Source organism: Callorhinchus milii, unplaced genomic scaffold (genome assembly GCF_018977255.1).
Source record: "Callorhinchus milii isolate IMCB2004 unplaced genomic scaffold, IMCB_Cmil_1.0 Scaffold1, whole genome shotgun sequence".
NCBI classification, from domain to species: Eukaryota; Metazoa; Chordata; class Chondrichthyes; order Chimaeriformes; family Callorhinchidae; genus Callorhinchus; species Callorhinchus milii.
This window is the reverse complement of record NW_024704742.1, coordinates 76487489-76505821: the sequence shown is the minus strand read 5'-3', so window position 1 is coordinate 76505821 and position 18333 is coordinate 76487489. Positions and strand designations below refer to the sequence as shown.

General features: G+C 41.8%; 1 protein-coding gene across 2 annotated transcripts in view; it reads left to right on the top strand.

The window, feature by feature from the left end:
• Positions 1–338: 338 nt before the first annotated feature.
• LOC103177686 (probetacellulin) overlaps positions 339–18333 on the top strand; it is a 34404-nt gene continuing 16409 nt past the window's right edge. Inside the window, exons 1-2 of one of the 2 annotated variants that reach the window (XM_007891977.2) lie at positions 339–492; positions 9069–9170. In XM_007891977.2, the coding sequence (XP_007890168.2) occupies positions 456–492; positions 9069–9170 (139 nt within the window). In that variant the 5' untranslated portion in view covers positions 339–455. Of the gene's footprint in view, positions 493–1298; positions 1466–9068; positions 9171–18333 lie in introns of those variants that run through there. The other variant, XM_007891978.2, reaches the window with a different exon arrangement.

Sequence of the window (18333 nt, the reverse complement as noted above, 5' to 3'; positions counted from 1 at the left end):
CAGGGGCAGGGGCAGGGGCAGGGCAAGGGCAGGGGCAAGGGCAGGGGCAGGGCAGGGCAAGGCCAAGGGCAGGGCGGGGAAGCTGCTGCCAGTCACTGTGACAGCGGCCCCGGAGAGGGAGACGGAGAGGCGGCGCGAGGTGTCCTTTCACCCCCCGGAGGCTGCACCGCGGAGCGAAAGCGAGTGGTGTGGACTTTGTGAGAAATCATTAACGGCTTCGGCCAACTGTCCTCAGAGAGGTCCCTGCCCTGCCCTGCCAGCCCTGCCAGCCCTGCCCTGCCCTGCCAGCCCTGCCTGCCCTCCCGGCCCGGCCCCTCGCTCGCTCTCTCTCTCTCTCTCTCTCTGTGGAAGAAGCCGTGTTCTCGCTGTGGCGCAGCCCGAGCGGCTGCAGCTGCTGAGAGAGGAGGGCACTGACTGCCAACAGCCCTTCCTTCAAGCGGTGAGGCAGCCGCGGGATGGGGGGCTGCAGTCTGGCGCTGCTCATAGCTGCAGGTAAGGAGGAACTCCGTGGGTTATCCTCTGAACTTGTTGTGGCGGTCAGAGATTCGACCCGACTGTGGAATTACACCGTAAAACTCGCATCAGTGTGATCTGTATTAGTGTTATTATAATCATCATCATCATCATCTTTGCATTTGATAAAGCCCCTTATCTCGTCTCCGAGATGTCTCAAAACGCTGCACCAGAATATAGGGTAAAGTGAATCAACCGTATGTGTTTTGTGGGATGCACCTGCCCGAGGCCTGTTCACACGTTTATCTTCTAATCCGGATTTGACATAACTCACACTTTGCGGAAGTCATATTAAATTGCACGGTCCCAACTGATACAGCCTATGTTTACTCACTTCGTGGTTGTTTGTGGGACATTGTCATGTGTAGATTGGCTCCTGAGTTCACCTACAAATACACAGTCACTACACTGTGTGTGATGTGCTATGAGATGTCCTGACCACATGATAAGGCAATGTAGCAAATGCCAGGTTTATTATTAACATAACATTTCAGCACAGGTAACTTTTGGACAATCCTTGAATTTAGCCTTAATTTGGAAACCGTCTTTTTTTCTGCCCTTTTTTCCCCCCACAATGAAAAACGGCTTTCAAAACCTTAAGAATGAATTATACGTCTAAAGTGTGTGCGCTTGCTCTACAATGCTAAAAAAAAGTCTAAAGTCTAGATCAAAGTAGAATTTCTACCTCTCGCATTCTTCAAATAGTCAGTGTGACACGTGAACTGTGGAGCGGTTGATAAATGGAAAGGTGTGGTTCTTCAGTGGAACTTTTTTTTGGCGATTATCAGTGAGGGTGGGGAGAATGAAAGGGCAAAGTGCCCTCTTGCCTGGAGCTCCCTGTCAGTGCAGTGTGTGCTTCGGAGAGTCTGTGAACAGCCACCACTTGATCCTTCATGTTTACAATGGCTTTGGAGAAGGTATCTGAGTTAAAAGAAGAGGCTTCAGAAATTGGGTATGTACATGCTGGATTTAAAAAAAAGGGGTTGGGGATCGGTTAATGTTATCCAAAAGGGATAATAATAATGTTTGCATTTAATATAGCACCTTTTCACGTCGTTGAGACATCTAAGCGCCTCACGGAATATCCTAAAAGTGTAGTGATTGTATATTTTGTGGACAAAACGCAGCAGCCAATTGCATACAGGAGTGTTCCACAAACAGCTGTGGATTGAGTGAACAAAACTTTTTTTTTCAAAGAGATTATTACCCCTGGAAAGTGATCCACCAATCGACTAATAACCAGATTCCTACTCATTGCTAGTTAAACAAAGATCTGTGGAGTAAGGAAACTTGCCTAAGTTTTCGCACTGCCCAGGAATCGAACCCAGATGCTCTTGCTTGCTAGGCGAGTTCTTTAAGCAATGTGCTACAGGACTCCACAGTCCACAGGAAATGCCACCTATCATTGGATAAATAAGTAATCCCAAAATAGTAGAGTGTCTGATATCTTTCTTTAATCTTATACCATGTCTGTAACAAATTCTTAAATAACATTTACTTCTGCACTTTTTGTGAAAAAATGTTACTTACCAAGGTCCCATGGAATGCCATGTACTGACATGGCAGCTCCCCTTCTGGTTGGAGTCTGACATTTGGATCACATTGTGTTCTATTGTTAAAAAAAATCCAAAAACTAAACTGGTTGTGAAAGTACTGATGCAGGCACATTGCAGGGGGTGGGGGGGAAAGCATTATGTATCATTGTTCCACCATTGCTTTCACCCATTTGCTCTTCTCTTTGGCGATATCACCCCAAATCCCACTGCCTTATACTCTCCCTGTCTATTTTCAAAACCCTTCTAAAAGTTAACCTCTACAACTCACTTCCAGCCACCTCCCTCCTACCCTCTCCCCATCTCCCACCCCAGTTTGGGTATCCACGCAGCACCTGTGAAGCGTTTTGTGATGTTCTTCTATGTGAAGGGGGATATATATGTGCAAATTGTTGTCATTGTGGAATACTAATACATTCACACCAGAGAGGGAAGAATGTCACCTATCACTGCATTAGGCCCTTCTACCAACTGCTGACGACATCCTTGACACAAATATTAAAATGTAACTTGCTGTTATGCACTTGTATACAAAGAGGTTTAAAATACTGACAAATCCTGGACATGCAGCTTCTGATGCTGTAGGGAACACCATTCTGGAAATACATCATGTCAGAGCAGAGTGACACAGTGTGTTTCTTCGGTGTTTATAATCGTATATTTATTTGAACTTGTCTGAATACAACCGACTTAGACCGGTTTGGATTGCCTCTTTTAGTCTGTTGCTTGCTCCTATGGGTCATCAACCTATTTTCTGTATTTGAACTAAACCTTTCATTACAGAAAATTATAATCCACTTAAATTGTAAGTGTTTCTTTAAAAGAAGAATTTCCAGATTAGTTTCTCTTCTTTTAAAGTAAACAAGTGGCCAGCTAGAGACTATACTTCTTGAGGAGAAGTAAGCAGGATCTCATTGGTGCTCAGCTGTCTCCAACGAGACTTGTTTTGCAATGGAATGCCAGAACTGAGCTCTGTGGTGATCCTGATAGACAAGTTCCTGAGCTAAGCAGATCTTCAGTATTCCGGGGCACTGCTGATGACAGCCAACCAGCCGAGCTCATCGGTAGGACGTGGAAGGGCAGACTGGTCATTAGAGGCAGGAATTGGAAGCAGACTGGACATTGGAGGCATCCCACTCAGCTTTTGTTAACCCTACAAGCCAAAGCCCTAATGGGTAGATTGGTGCTGGCTTGGCAAGCAACAGGAAGATTGCCAGACAGTACTTTCAATGGCAAGCTATGCGTTTTAGCGGGTTAGGCTCCAGCAGTACCCTGACACACACCCTAAGTCCCCAAACCTTGGCTCTTGCCAACCTGAGCCTAATACCTTCTGGAATCAAGTAAGCAAGATGCGTCCCTTCAGGGAGAGAGTGCACTTTCCATTATAGACCACGGATGGTGTAGTTGGCATGCATGGAGCTTCCAGTTTGGTTTGTTTATTCGTAAGCATGGTGATGTGTTTCCACTTGTGACGAACCAAAGAAAAGGCAAATAATAATAAAGTTACATTTCTGCTGATGAGCCTTGTGATAACATAGAAAGTTTTCAATCGGTCAATGATTGTGGCACCAAATATTCAAGCTTAAAGGATCAGCCAGTTTCTGCCTTAATTCAAGCCTTTCAGCCCATTGTGCCTGTGCCGGTTCTTTGAAAGAGCTATCCAATTAGTCCCACTCCCCTGCCCTTTTCTCTTAGCCTTGCAAATTATTTTAAAAAAAAATTCATTTCCCCTCTGGTCACGGACCCACCTGCCACAAGAAATCGTAACTCTTTATTTATTTATTTACTCTTATCAAAAGCACTCATAATTTTGAACAATTATATTAAATCTACCCCAAACCTTATCTGCTCCAAGAAGAACAATCCCAGTTTTTCCAATCCCCACATAACTGAAGCCCCTCATCCCTAGTATTATTCTGGTAAATCTCCTTTGCACCCTATTCCAAGGCCTCCCTTCTGGTTTTAGCTAAACTTCTCTCACTTCTTGCAAAATGTGTAATCGATATGAAATGTTACAGCCCTTGAGCATGCCAAACTCTGTCAACAATTACAAGTCCCTTTAATAGTGTTGGGTGCACTTTTTTTCAATTTTTGCACAAATGAACAGTGCATGACTGCTCCCACTTAATTTTTGAAAATAAATTAATTGTCCATTTGAGATAGGAACCTAGCCATGCCAGTAGTATGCTATCAAATTTTCTTTTTATGTTGTCCTTATAGAAAATTGAATTGTTCAATTAAAACAAAATGTTATTTCCTATATATATTTTTTTCTTCCAATTTCCTCCTCCTCCTTTCCTGAAGGCATTTTGACACTTTCTTTCTGTTTGGGAATTTTCCAAGGGAGTCGGCTGCCCTTTGCGACCTCACCCATGTGCTATTATTCATGTGAGTCAGTGAGTATTGGGAGGTTAGATTCTGTATAGAAAGAAAAGTATAATGGGATGAAATACAGCTGAAAATGAAAGGACGATTGAAATATTAATCCTAGGTGCGGACATCGTGAATTATTTAGATGTGTCATACTCTATAAAGCAGCTTTAAAATATTGCAGTCAGCCAGCAAGGGCCATATGTTTGCCTACAAATGCAGTCATTGCATTTTACAGAAAAATCTTGTGAAGTGCTTTGAAATGTTTTGGCGAAGTGATAAGGCAACATATGTAATGCAAGGATTATTATAAAAATGAAGGTTTGTTATCGTCTAATAAAATGAAAAAGGATATAATAATTCTACGATCAAAGTTTTTTTTGTTCTTATTGAGCTGAATTTATTCAGTTCTTTTTTTCCCTTGGTCTTTTGAATGTTGCTCAAGTTTGAGAACACTTACATAAAACAATCATATTTATGTAGTACTTTTAAATTAGAGTAAAATCTCAGAGAACTTCACAGAGATGGTACCAAACACCAAGCCGCAGGTGACTTTAGACAGGGTTGAGGAGATATGAAGCAGTCGGAGTTAGCCGAGCAGGGGAATGAGCAGTAGAGTGAGGCTGGAGAAGATCATTGAAGAATGAGAAGGGTGAGGGAGTGAAGGGATGTGTAGACATGAGTGAGGATCTTGAAGTTGACCTACAGGAAAATGGGGAGATGGTGGAGCCTGGCAACAATGGGGTGATGGAGATGCAAAGCTTTGTGTGGGTAAGGGTATGAGCAGGCTGTTTTGATGAACTGCAACTTGTTGATGATGGTACATGAAGGCTGTATATACTGCAAAGGTTTGTTTTTCATGATTTTTCTATTATTCGGTGGATACAATTGTGAGCTTTTGGTTGGTTATGATCTTTCCCTGGCTTAGATTTCTTAGACTTCCATGGAAGTCTTTTCTTAAATGCCTCTTGTGAATATTTGCTTGGAAGTAATTAATCTAATCAAAGATTTATTATCCCATACTTGTAATGAAGACAGCAAAAATGTTGACGTTGTAAGGATACACACAAAACCTGAAAGTATCCTCCTCTGGCTTCTTATCCTCCAGCAGATCAACTTCAGAAATCCTTGTGCTTACTTTCAAATGCTTCCTTATTCTTACTCCACCCTACTTCAGCAATCTCCTGGAATCCACTACCTCTAATCCACCACCACTGGCCTGCTTTATGCCCGCCGTAATCAGACAAACCTTCATCACTTTGCCCACACTTTCTGGAGCTTTCTTCCCAATTTCCTCCAACTCGCACCCACCATCTCAGCTTTCAAAACCTATCTAAAAATTTATTTGACCTCATGTTCAGCAAACTTCTCCCCTATCCTCCCACACAGCTCTCTCTCTCATCTCGAGTTCTCACTCACTCTATGACAAGCACCTACAAGTGCAAATTGTTTTAAATTATTGTTTGAACATTGTTGTTGCCCATGCAGATTATATATCAGTAAGTTTGTAGGAGTTATTTTCATTCCTGTGTCTGTGCCCTGAATCTGTTGAAGTCTCCAACTTACCTATAAACTGCAGATAAGAGTAGAAATTCCAAAAGATGCCTTTTAAAATATTTGATTGCAGTTCAAAGCAATAAAGTATTGTTAAATAAAAGCTTCCAGTCAGAGTAATTTATGACTCTTGAAAATGACATCTAACAATTGTGCAGTTATTTTATAGCCAGCCATCTGATAGTGGATTCAGCTAGAAAGAAATAGTTTTTGTTTTTAGGACCCTTTGATCAAATTTAAAGATGCCTAAATGAGCCCTGATAGAAAGCTCATAAAAATGATGTTGTCAGTTGTTTTCTGACTTGAAGACAGCTGCCATTGGAAGAGGGGGAGGGTATGAATGATGGGGTCACGGAACCTGGTGCGTGAGAGTACATGAGCTGCAGGATTTTGGATGATCTGCAGCTTGTGAAGGGAAGAGTTGGGAAAGCCAATGAGGAGAGAATTTCCATAATCGAGCCTTGAGGTGACGAATGCGTGGGTGAGGGTTTCGGCAGCCTGAGGGGTGAGGCATTGGCGGAGTCTGGCAATGTTGCGGAGGTGGTGGTAGGCAGTGCCGGTCATGGTGCAGATGTGGGGGTGAAACGACAGTTCAGGGTCAAACAAGATACCCAGGTTCCTGACTGGCTTAGTGAGGTTGACTGTGCAGCCGTGGAGGCTGATGCTGCCAGCGCCCGAGGTGTGGAGGCGCTGGCGCTAACCAATCAGGAGGGCCTCGGTCTTGCTGACGTTGAGTTGGAGAAAGTTGGCTCTCATCCAGGATTTGATGTCAGAACGCCAGTAGTCGTGGAGCTCAGGGTGGAGGCAGAGAGGTAGAGTTGGGTATCATCTGCAAACATGTGGAAATTTCCCCCATGTCTGCGGATGATGTCACCAATGGGGAGCATGTAGAGTGTTATAAGCACTTGATGCCTGGTTTATATTTTTGATGTGCTTCTAGGAGTAGAGTAATCAATGCCAAGCAAGAAATTGGATTTATGCTTCCCGCTGCTGACCACTCTCTCTGGCGGCTCTTCAAGCATAGCAACAACAACAAATTACATTTGTATAGTGCCTTTCACATCAGGAGGATGTCCCAAGGCCTTAATAGTAATAATAATAATCCTTGCATTTGACGTGGCACCTTATCACAGAATATACTGTAAAGTGAATTGACCATATATTTTGTGGGCAAAATGCGGCAGCCAATTGCAAACTGCAGTGTCCTACAAACAGTTTTTAAAAAACTTTTTAAGGGAATATTACCCCGGAAAAGTGATCTGCCAATTGACAAACAATTGGGTTCCTACTTACTGCTAGGTAAACAGGGGCGGGTGGAGTAAGGTAACTTGCCAAATGGTTCACCCTGCTGGGAATCGAACCCAGGTCCTCTCGCATGTGAGGCGAGTGCTCTAACCAATATGCTACAGAGCTCCAAGCACATCATTTCATAACGTCATCAAAGGACTGTTCACATGACCTGCTTCAATCCCTAGCTATCTGTTCTTCCTTACATCTGGTTCCCTCACCTGGGCCATCTTCCTTCACCTCTGCCACATTGCCCGCCTTCACTCCTATGTCCTATCCAGTGCTCTTGAAATGCTTATTCACGCATTCGTCACATCCCTCTTAAACTTTTCCAATGCTGGGCTCCCTGCTCCACCATACACAATCTGCAACTCATTCAAAACTCTGCTGCCCGCATCCTCACTAAACTCTGCACTCCCATCACCGGTCTCCACTCCCTTGCCAGTCACCACTGGCTCCCAGCAGATCAATTTCAGGATCCTTACCCTCACCTACAAATCCATCCACTCCATGGTACTTCCTTATCTCTTTGATCTTCTCCTATCCTACTCCAGTCAGCTAACTTGGACTTGTTGCAGGTTCTTGCCCTTTCTGTGCCACCATTAATGGCTGAGCCTTGAATTCCTGTGTTTGTAACCTCTTTTTGTGTATGAGTTCTACCTCAAATTCTACCTCTTTGAAGATGTCTATGGCCACCTTCCCCTTTCCCCTTTCCTTTGCTCAACATTCAACCCCATTCCCTGTAAAATGCTCCAAGATGTTACCTGAAGAGTGCTATATCAATTCAAGTTCTTGTGGTTTATTAACATTCAAAAAGTTTCTTATACTTCATTAGACTGTTGCTGAACAGAACCCAATTGTATTCACGTGACATTAAATTCGTCAAATTAACGTGCTGCCAAAATCACCTCTCCGGGTTGGATTCCATCAGTAAGACTCCAGCATAATTTACTCAGAATTTCAGTGAAAAGCGCAGTATAAACAATATGAACCAAATAAAATTGATCATTTGGGGGACATTGCTGTGCGCAAACTGGCTGCCACATTCGCCCACAAATCAGTCACTGCATTACAGTACATCCTGTGAAGTGTTTTGGGACACTCCCCCTGACATAAAAGGCACTGTACCAAATGTAAAAAAAAATAACCTTGAGCTCCAATCATTCTTCACAGCTCTATAGTTTCAATGTTCTCCACTAAATTTTTTTCCTGACAGGTAAAGATCTCAGAGCACTTTGGAAAATAAAATTGCCCAATTGAAATATGATGTATCGCATTGAAATAAGAAGACTGAGAAAATATCAGGAGTTTCAACGTTCGCTTTCAATTTCAAACGTATTGGATCTGCACTATCACCAACTTTTCTGAGTTCTTAACTTTGTGTTTCAATCAAAGATGTAACAAAAAATTGATTCTTGAAACAGCTGCATAACCGTGAATAGCCTTTCTCGTACAACAAAAGATAATGGCAGTGTTTTCTCTCAGATCAAATATAGCTAAAGAATCAAATTCTACTATTCTTTATATTTGATATAATGGCTTTCATGTCTGCAGGATTTCTTCACAGGATTTCATTGTAAGTGAAGTGACTGTGTATTTTAAATGCAAACATTTTATTAGAAATGTAAAAGATAATAATAATCTTTGCATTTGATATAGTGCTTTTTACATCAGAGAGCATCTCAAAGTGCTTCACAGGATATACTGTAAAGTGCAGCAACTGTATTTATATCTGAAGTGTAGCTGGATTCATGTTTGAAAGTAACTTATGTACTTTTTTCATGTGCTTAGGCTTTACCTGGTGTAACTGTGCAGCTGCTGATGTAAATTCCACCCGCACAATGGAAGTGCATGAAAACTTGTGCCATCAAAAAGGGGAAAAGAACTGCACAGGTAAGACATTTAAAAGGTGCTTGATGGAATGTAGCTTTGATCTTAATAAGTAAGAACATAAGAACATAGGAAATGCTAGATGTAAAAGATTAAGGTCCATCTAGTTCGCCTTCTACCTTCCTGGCGGTCGCATGGATATATGTCCCAAACTACCTATGTATTGTATCCCATAATGTTATTTCCTAAAAGGAAACTATCTAATCTGTGTTTGAAAAAATCGACACTTTCTGCTTCAACCGTCTCCCTAAGGAGCCTGTTCCACAGCTTCACTATTCGCTCACTGAAATAGTGTTTCCGTAGATTCGTGGAGTCCTGTAGCTCAGTGGTTAGAGCACTCGCATTGCAAGCGAAAGACCTGAGTTCAATTCCAGTCAGGGCGAAACCTTGGGCAAGTTTCCTTACTCCACACGCCTAATAATAATCCCTCCAAAAAACAAAAACAATAATAAATTGGTCATTTTCAATCTACGACTGTTTGTGGGACAATGCTGTGCGCAATTGGTTGCCGCGTTCGCCCACAAATATACAGTCAATTCACTTTACAGTGTGTTCTGTGAAGCGCTTTGGGATGTCCTCCCGACGTGAAAAGCGCTATATCAAATGCAAGGATTATTATTATTATTCGTTCTGAATTTACCGCCCTTCAATCGCAGGCAGTGTCCTCTGGTTCTACTATTCTGAACAAGATGAAACAGCCTCTCATGATCTATATTGTCTGGCCCCTTAAAGACAGCAATCATGTTGCCTCTCAATCTTCTCTTTTCCTGCGTGAACTTAGCCCAATTTATTTAGTTGCTCCTCATAGTCAGTCCTTCCATTCCCTCAATCATTTTGGCTGCCCTCCTCTATATCATCTCGATTTCTCCAATATCCTTTTTGTACTGCGGCGATTAGAACTGTACACAGTACTCTAAGTATGGTCTCACATCCCCCACCATCGGCAGTCAGGTCTTAAGCCTCTCTGCCCCCACCCTTTGGAACTCCATCCCACACTCCCTTTACCTCACTTCCACCCTTGCCTTCTTCAAGGCACATCACAAGACCCTCTTCTCAACCGTGCCTTCGACCACCCTCCCTACCCTCCCTGATCCCAACCCCCTGCTCGGGTATAAATCGCTGACTATCCAGCGCCTTGGGACATCCTCCCGATGTGAAAGGTGCTATATAAATGTTATTTTGTATTTTTTGTAATAATAACTTCTGTTTTAGTTGACGGTTTTATCACATCTGAACTAAACAATCAATCTCTATTGACTTATCGCTAGGTACTGCCCATTAATTTCTAAAACTAACGTACAGACAGATAATAGTTCTGAGAATTGCATGAGGTCCATGTTTCTCAAAGTGAGCTGAGTGGACTGCACCTAGGAATTCCAGCCACCCACAGCGTTGTCCTGCTATGGGAGAAAATAATTTCACAATCGTGTCTTGACCATGGTTGATTCAAGAAAAGCAGAGACCAGCAGACTCAGAGATATCAAAAATGTTCCAGCCCAATGCAACTTCATTCAATAGTGAATCATTGATCCAGTATTAATTTTTCATTCAAAGATTCTATGAATAAAATATTCCAAAGTAAATATAATAATCCTTGCATTTGATATAGCACCTTATCACATTGTTGAGACGTTTTAAAGCCCTTCACAGAATGTATTGTAAAATGGATAGACTGTGTATTATGGGGGTGAAACACAGCAGCTAATTGCACTTAGCAGTGTCCCACAAACAGTTGTGCATTGAGTGACAAAAAAATTTTTTGGAATGGACCAAAAATGCAAAAACAGTACTGGAAACAGGAATAGCAGAGAAAACGTAACTGAGAAATATTGTCTTTTCAAATTCAATGGTACAGTTTCTCATTTCACTCTTAAGAATTTACAAGCTTATAATTTTGTAAGATAAGCAATGTAAAAAAGTACGTTATTTCCTTTCCTGATGTAGTAATAATAATCCTTGCATTTGATATCACACCTCACAAGTTGGGAGGTCATTTCAAAGTATTTTGCTGGATTTACTGTAATGTGGAGTGACTGTAGAATTTGTAAGTGAACTTTTGGAATCGGAGGTGAGAATGCTACCAACTGAACCAGGCTAACAGATGTATAATCTGTTGTATTATGGCATCTCACCCCTTTAGCTCTGCTGCTATGTTTCTATCTGTGTTAACAGTTGTACATTAAACTATTCTTGTGCAATCATGAAGTTCATGATTGAGCACATTTCAGTGCATCATACAACAGATTATCTCTCTCTCTTATGCCTGACTCACTAACTAAAAACATCAAGTTTATGAGGTTGAACAGTTCCATCCAACCAAACCTATCTGGAATGGAAAAAACAATTTGCAGAATCATAAACACATCAGCACAGAAAGAGACCATCGTGTCTGTGCTGAGGCTTACTCCCCCACCGCAGCTAAAATCTTTATTTTTGAAGTATTTCTCTGATTGCATTTTAAATGATGTAATTGACTCAGTTTCAATAGACACTTGTGATAATGCTTTAAAGCACCCCAAAAAACTTTGTTAATTTTTTTTAATTTTAAGATGTAAATTGGTTAGCTTTGGGCATTTACTGAAGCACTGATAAGTGCTAATTTAACCAATGAAATATATTTCTGTTAGAAAGTAATATTGTTCCGATACTTTTGCAAATATTGTGCCTAAAAAGGCAAAGAAAGCATATTTAGGGCTAAGAAACCTCACATCTATCTGAAGTTTCATGCTTATCGTTAAATTTTTAGCTCCACTGTATCAAATAGTGGAGTTAAACTCCGCTGTCTGGTTGTGAAATGCACTGGTTACAGGGCACCACACGCCAAATACCAGGCTGTTGTTCAACCTAAGCGGGATAACAAAAACATTGGTGTAGTATTGTGAGAAATGGTCTCGTATTTCTAAAACTATTCAGATTAGAAACCTTGTCTACCTTTGGGTTTAATAGAACAAAGGTTTGTGCTGTCAGAGCAAGAGACATCATGTGCTTTCTCACACCAGGCTCCATGAGCCTATCGCCCCCATCCTCCATTGGTTCCCTAACCCCAATGGATCAAAATCAAGATCCTTGTCATCACTTAAAATCCTACTATGGTATTGCCTGACCATATCTCTTGTGATCTCCTCAACCCCTACCAACTGGAATGCATTGCCTGAAAGGGTAGTGGAAGCAGATTCAATAATAACTTTTAAGAGAGAAGTAGATGGGTATTTGGGGAGAACAGGATTGCAGGGCTATGGAGAGAAAGTGGGCCAGTGGATTTGAGTTGGATTGCTCTTTTAGGAGCCGGCGCAGACGCGATGGGCCGAATGGCCTCTTTCTGTGCTGTATGATTCTATGAACTCAATTGCTCCCTTTCCTTAGTGGGTACAGACCTGCTTCATGTCTCCTGCCCTACTCGCCTCACTATCAGCAATCAGGCTTTCAACTTATCTGCCCCTATTCTCTAGAACTCCATTTCACAGTCCCACCGACTCTCTCTCTCTCTCTCTCTTTCATTTCGTTCAAGATCTATTTGAAGACCTACATCTTTGTCCGTGCTTTTCCTCAGTTTCCACCTGAGCTCAAGTGCCAAGCCAGGACTGTCAGGCACCTTGAGACGCCCTACCGATGTGAAATGTCAATTTGTATCATATTGTTCAATACTTTAGGATGCATGAGGACTTTAGAGTCGTAAAGAACAATTTTGGGACAGATATCAGGCAGTTTTCTTCTTTATTCAGAAGGATTCCAGATTTCTACCACCCTTTGAGTGAAAAAAAATGCTTCCTGATTTCACTCTTAAATGGCCTTTTTCTAATTCTAAGACTAATTTTCACACAGCCACTACCCTCCATTCTTCCAAACTATGTCCTGTTTCATGCCTCCCCACTTGCGTGACGATGGAGGACAGAACGAGCTTTCAAGCCACGTTACCTCCAATCTCCAGAACTCGCTTCCAACATCTCTTAACCTTGCCTCCAACATTTCTTCACCTCACCCCACATTCTGTATTTAAAAACTAGCTGTTTGACTGTATTTTTTGTCATCTGTATCGACACTCCGTACCTCCTTCTCAACTTGGGCTTCTATTAAAGCACGTTGAGACATTCTGTGCATCTGAAATGCGCTGTATAAATGCAAATTGTTTACACATCAGCATCTACAATTCCTTTCAACTCCCATCCAAGTAGATGGTGTTGGCCTGTGTTGGCCCTGTGAGGATCCTGTTGTCCATCCAAGCTCGACCCATCTGCCTCTATAGTTGAGCAGTTAGGGGACTTTGGTCTTTGTACTACAAAGTTGATTTGCTATCTTTGGTTTTGCACATTATGCCATTTTCCACTGTACTCACAAGGGGAATAATCCCCAGCTGCTACTACATACAACCAATGTCCCATTCTCCAACATATACCTTCTCTAGTTTCTGGCTGAAAAATTGCAGCCAGCAAGTTAGGCTCTGCTTTTGAGATATTTTTGAGTACTGCCCTGTGTTATACACATAAAAGAATGTGGTGCTTGCCAGCAATTTTCGTAAAGGTCAAAATCCTTTGTTTGATTTGTTATTTGTTGGGGGTAGGGGAGAAAAGAGAACTTTTTTCATGAAACCCTGCAACCTTAAGTTTGCCTTAACACTGTGGGTGTGGTATTTATAAAGCCAAGAATCTTGATTTGCTTAACAATTAGAGAAGAAAAAAAGATTGGCACTAGGAATAAAGTTTCTCCTATTATCAATGTGTTTGCTGTTCAAAGAAGAGCGTCATGAACATTCTTTAGAAATGTACCTGATACGGTGCATTAATCTTCATACTGTACCTCTTATGATTGGTACTGTTGAAATTTTGTGATTTTCATCCCTTTTCCCACTTGTATATTTTCTAATTAATCTTTTTTGCTTCCTCTGATTCTTGAACTTGTTTCCTCCCCATGTATTTTAACATTCATGTTATGTATCCTGGCCAATATTTCTCCCTTGCCCAAACTCACCCCAAAAATTCAGATTAATTGTCTCTTTTATCTCACCGTTTCAGGGACATTTCATAGATTGGTCAATAAACAAACAGATAAGTAAAATAGGTCACTATTTTAATGTCTGTTTGTGGGACATTGCTGCATGCAATTGTTGTGTTGTGTTAGCCCACAAATATGCAGTAACTCCATTTCAAAGTAAATCTTGTGAAGCACTTTGGACGTCTTCCCGATATGAAAGAAACAACATTAAGTGCAAGTATTATTATTGGTTGTCACATTTGCCAACATGCAACAACAACAATAACAAAATTACATTTATAGAGTGTCTTTCACGTCGGGAGGATGTCCCAAGGCGCTGGACAGTCAGGGGTCAGGACCTAATCAAATTTACTACATTGCACTTTCTGTTGACCAAAACCACACCAGAATATTCATCTCCATTTCTCAACTACTCAAGTCTGATTTGGAGCTTTCCATAGCATACAATCTTATAGTACAGAAGGAGGCCATTCAACCCATCATGCCTGTGCTGGCTCTTTGAAAGAGCTACCAACTTGTTCCACTCTCCCGCTCTTACCCCATAGCCCTGCAAATTCTTCCTTTTTAAGTCCCTTTCCAATTCCCTTTTGAAAGCTATTATCGAACCTACTTCCACCACCCTATCAGGCAGTGCATTCCAGACTGTACAACTCTCTGGGTAAAAAAAAATCTCCTACTTTCCCCTCTGGTTCTTTTGCTAATTATCTTAAATCTGTGTCCTTTGGTAACCAACCCATCCACCAGAAGAAACCGTCTCTGGAAGTTTCCCTATTATCGACATTAGGCTGACTGGCCTGTAGTTACCAGGTTTATCCCTCTCCCCTTTTTTGAACAGAGGTGTAACATTAGCAACCCTCTGGCACCACTCCTATATCCAAGGAAGATTGAAAGATTGGGGCCAGAGCCTCTGTTATTTCCACCCAGACGTCCCTCAGCAACCTAGGATGCCTTCCATTCAGACCACATTTAAGATAATTGACAAAAGACCACTTCCATTCAGGTCACTTTTATTTTGAGCATTGCCAATCTTTTCAATACCTCCTCTATCAATTTCATCTTATCCAATTTCTCTACTGCCTCCTCCTTTACTGTGACATTAACAGCATCCTCTTCTTTTATGAAGACAGATGCAAAGTACTCATTCAATACCTCAGTCATGCCCTCTGCCTCCACAAGAAGCTTTCTTTTTTGGTCCCTAATTGGCCCCAACCTTCCTTTGACCATCCTTCTACTCTTAATATGTAATTACCTCAATGCTCTCGCCCCACCCTATCTCTGTGACCTCCTAACCTCCTACCAACCCGCCCACTCCCTGCACTCAGCCAGCTCCGGCCTGCTCCACGTCCCCTGACCCACCCACCCCACCATTGGCGGGAGAGCCTTCAGCCACTCTGCCCCTAACCTCTGGAACTCCATCCCCCAATTACTCTTCCTCACCCCCTCCTTAGCCTCCTTCAAGTCCCGCCTCAAAACCCTCCTCTTCGACCATGCCATTGGTCAAGCCCCTTCCCCTCCCCTCTCCCCCCTGACTCCAGTTCGGGTCTGAAATGCTGTACACTGTCTAGCGCCTTGGGATGTCCTCCCGACGTGAAAGGCACTATACAAATGTAATCTTGTTGTTGTTAATATGTTTATAAAATACTTTGGTGTTCCTCTTTATGTTACCCGCTAATCTTTTCTCATGCTCTCTTTTTGTCTCTCTTATTCCCTTTTCCAGTTCTCTGCTGCACTTTCCATATTCTACTTTATTCTCTACTATGTTATGAATCTGTCATTCATCATAAGCTTCCTTTTTCTGTTTCATTTTAATCTCAATTTCTTTAGTTATCCAGAGAGCATTAGCTTTGAATACCCTACCTTTTCCCTTTATTGGAATGTGTTTAGTCTGTACCCGAACTATCTCCTCCTTGAAGGCCTCATTGTTCATTTACTGTTTTCCTGCCAATCTTTGTTTCCAATCCACATGGGCCAGCTCCCTTTTCAACTCTTTGAAAATAGCCCTCTTCCAGTTGGGTATCTTCACCTTGGATTGTTCCTTATCCCTTTCCTTATTCATTGATGATTTATACAGCAAAACTTTAGTCTACATAATAGAATCAAAACCACACTGACACATCTTTAGAGACGAACAGTAAAACCAGAAAATGCTGGAAGTGCCCCTGCAGACCAATCAACGGTCTGGATATTTTGTATTATTTTTGTAGGAGGGGCCAGTAGTAATCTTTGACAATCTTTGGTGCTGTTTCAGTTTTTCAGTATTCCAAACAAATTATCACCTCCATCTTAAAAATGTGCCCATGTACAATAAAGTTTCTGAGGTTCATTGCAGTTGGACGGACTGAGGTTATCCAAAGTGTAGATGTAGAATGTGTATATTGTATCATAATAATGTGAAGATTCACATTGTGAATGTCAACTGTCCCTCCCCCCCCCCCCCCCCCCTCCCCCACTCTCGCCATTTCCGTAGTTTGCTGGCAATCACTGAGCTCTAATGTGAATAGCCACTGTACAAGGTACAGGAGGGAGTAGAAAGGAAAAAATAATTGAAAGCCTTCACAAGGAAAGAAACATGGTTATCTAAGTAATATTGCTTTTTGGAGGTTGGGTACAGAGGTAGAGAAGTGATGGGTTTGTTTTTCCTGCGTTTCTATCCTGGCTGGATGATAAAATTACATAAACAATACCACACTGTAAAGGACAAATAGTCTGTGCCAGTGATTATCTTCTTCTATCTAATAAAATGACAATGCTGTCTGCCTGCATGTGCTTCAAAAAGGATCTCAATAACCAATGACGTAGAAAAATCATTTATACCTCATCGGAAAGGTCTTGAAACTGGGAGTGACATGGGCATATCTCCTATCATTCATGAGTTATGTCCTAAAATGTATTTCAGTTTTGCATTTTTCACCAGCTACACCCGGTGGTCGCCAAGTCAAAGTGGCTCTATGGCATCGTGCGTCACAGAGCACCTACGCATGTACACACTGCAGTTACACCTGGTGACTGCGCCGGCTGACTGTGGTGCTGTGGCATCTTTCATCACAAAATACACACAATGCCAAGTGGCAGCTGGAACAAAATAAAAAACACAGATTAAGCTAAGTTATGGCAACCACAACAAAATTACATTTTTAAAGCGCTTTCACGTCGGGAAGTCATCCCAGTGTTATAAATTATACGTTTATATTTATCATTATAAAGATGCCTAAGCAAAAATCAAATCTTTCAAGGATAAGTAAAAATCCTATACAAAAGAGAGAAGGCCCATTAAATGAAACTGAAGAAGAAAGAACAGCGTGGCTGCACTTCAATGCTGAAAGGACTGCAACAGCATGCAAAAATTAGATGCCCACTCAAAGAACAGCACAGCCAAAATGAGTCCTCCCACAGGAGTCCTCGCAGTTGAGTATCGATAAGGATGAAATGTCTGTCTGTGTGTCTGTCCGCGTGTCAATCCACATTCCATATTGGATCCATTGGTAGCAAGTGTAGCTGCAATGGGTACAGCTAGTACTTTATATAATACTACCTGTACCCGTTGCAGCTATGCTTGCAACCAAAGGATTCAATATGGAATGTAGGTTTCAATGATACTACTCACAAACCATTTAACATGCCAAAAACACTGTGTGTACACCTTAAGCAAAACTGCATACATGTGTGATGAGCTTGTTTAGGTCATAGCTCATGAACGATAGAAGATCTTATCAAAGCTCCACTAACCAAAGGGTTTACTGTATGATCCGACAGGTCCTCGAGTTATTGCAAGGTTTCCGTGTCGGCAACATTTGCAGTTTTTCCTCCTTCGGCCATGATGTACAGATTTTGAGATGAACCCACACGTGAGCATCCAACATAGAATTGTCCATGGGAAAAACAGGGTACATTCAAGAAAAGGATAGCAACTTTTAAGCTCTGTCCCTCTGCCTTGTTAATTGACATGGCAAAGCACATTTGAACAGGGAATTGGAGCTTTTTGAACTCAAAAAGGTAGTCACTTGGGAGCAGTGGGATGCAAAGAATGAATACAACTTCCCCTTTGAACTGACCAGTCAGAATAGTTGCTTCTATAACATGTGGCATCAACTGCTTTACTACCAACCTTGTGCTATTGCATAGCTTCAGTACATCTAGATTCCTCAGCAGCATGATTATGCATCCATGCTTTAGTATG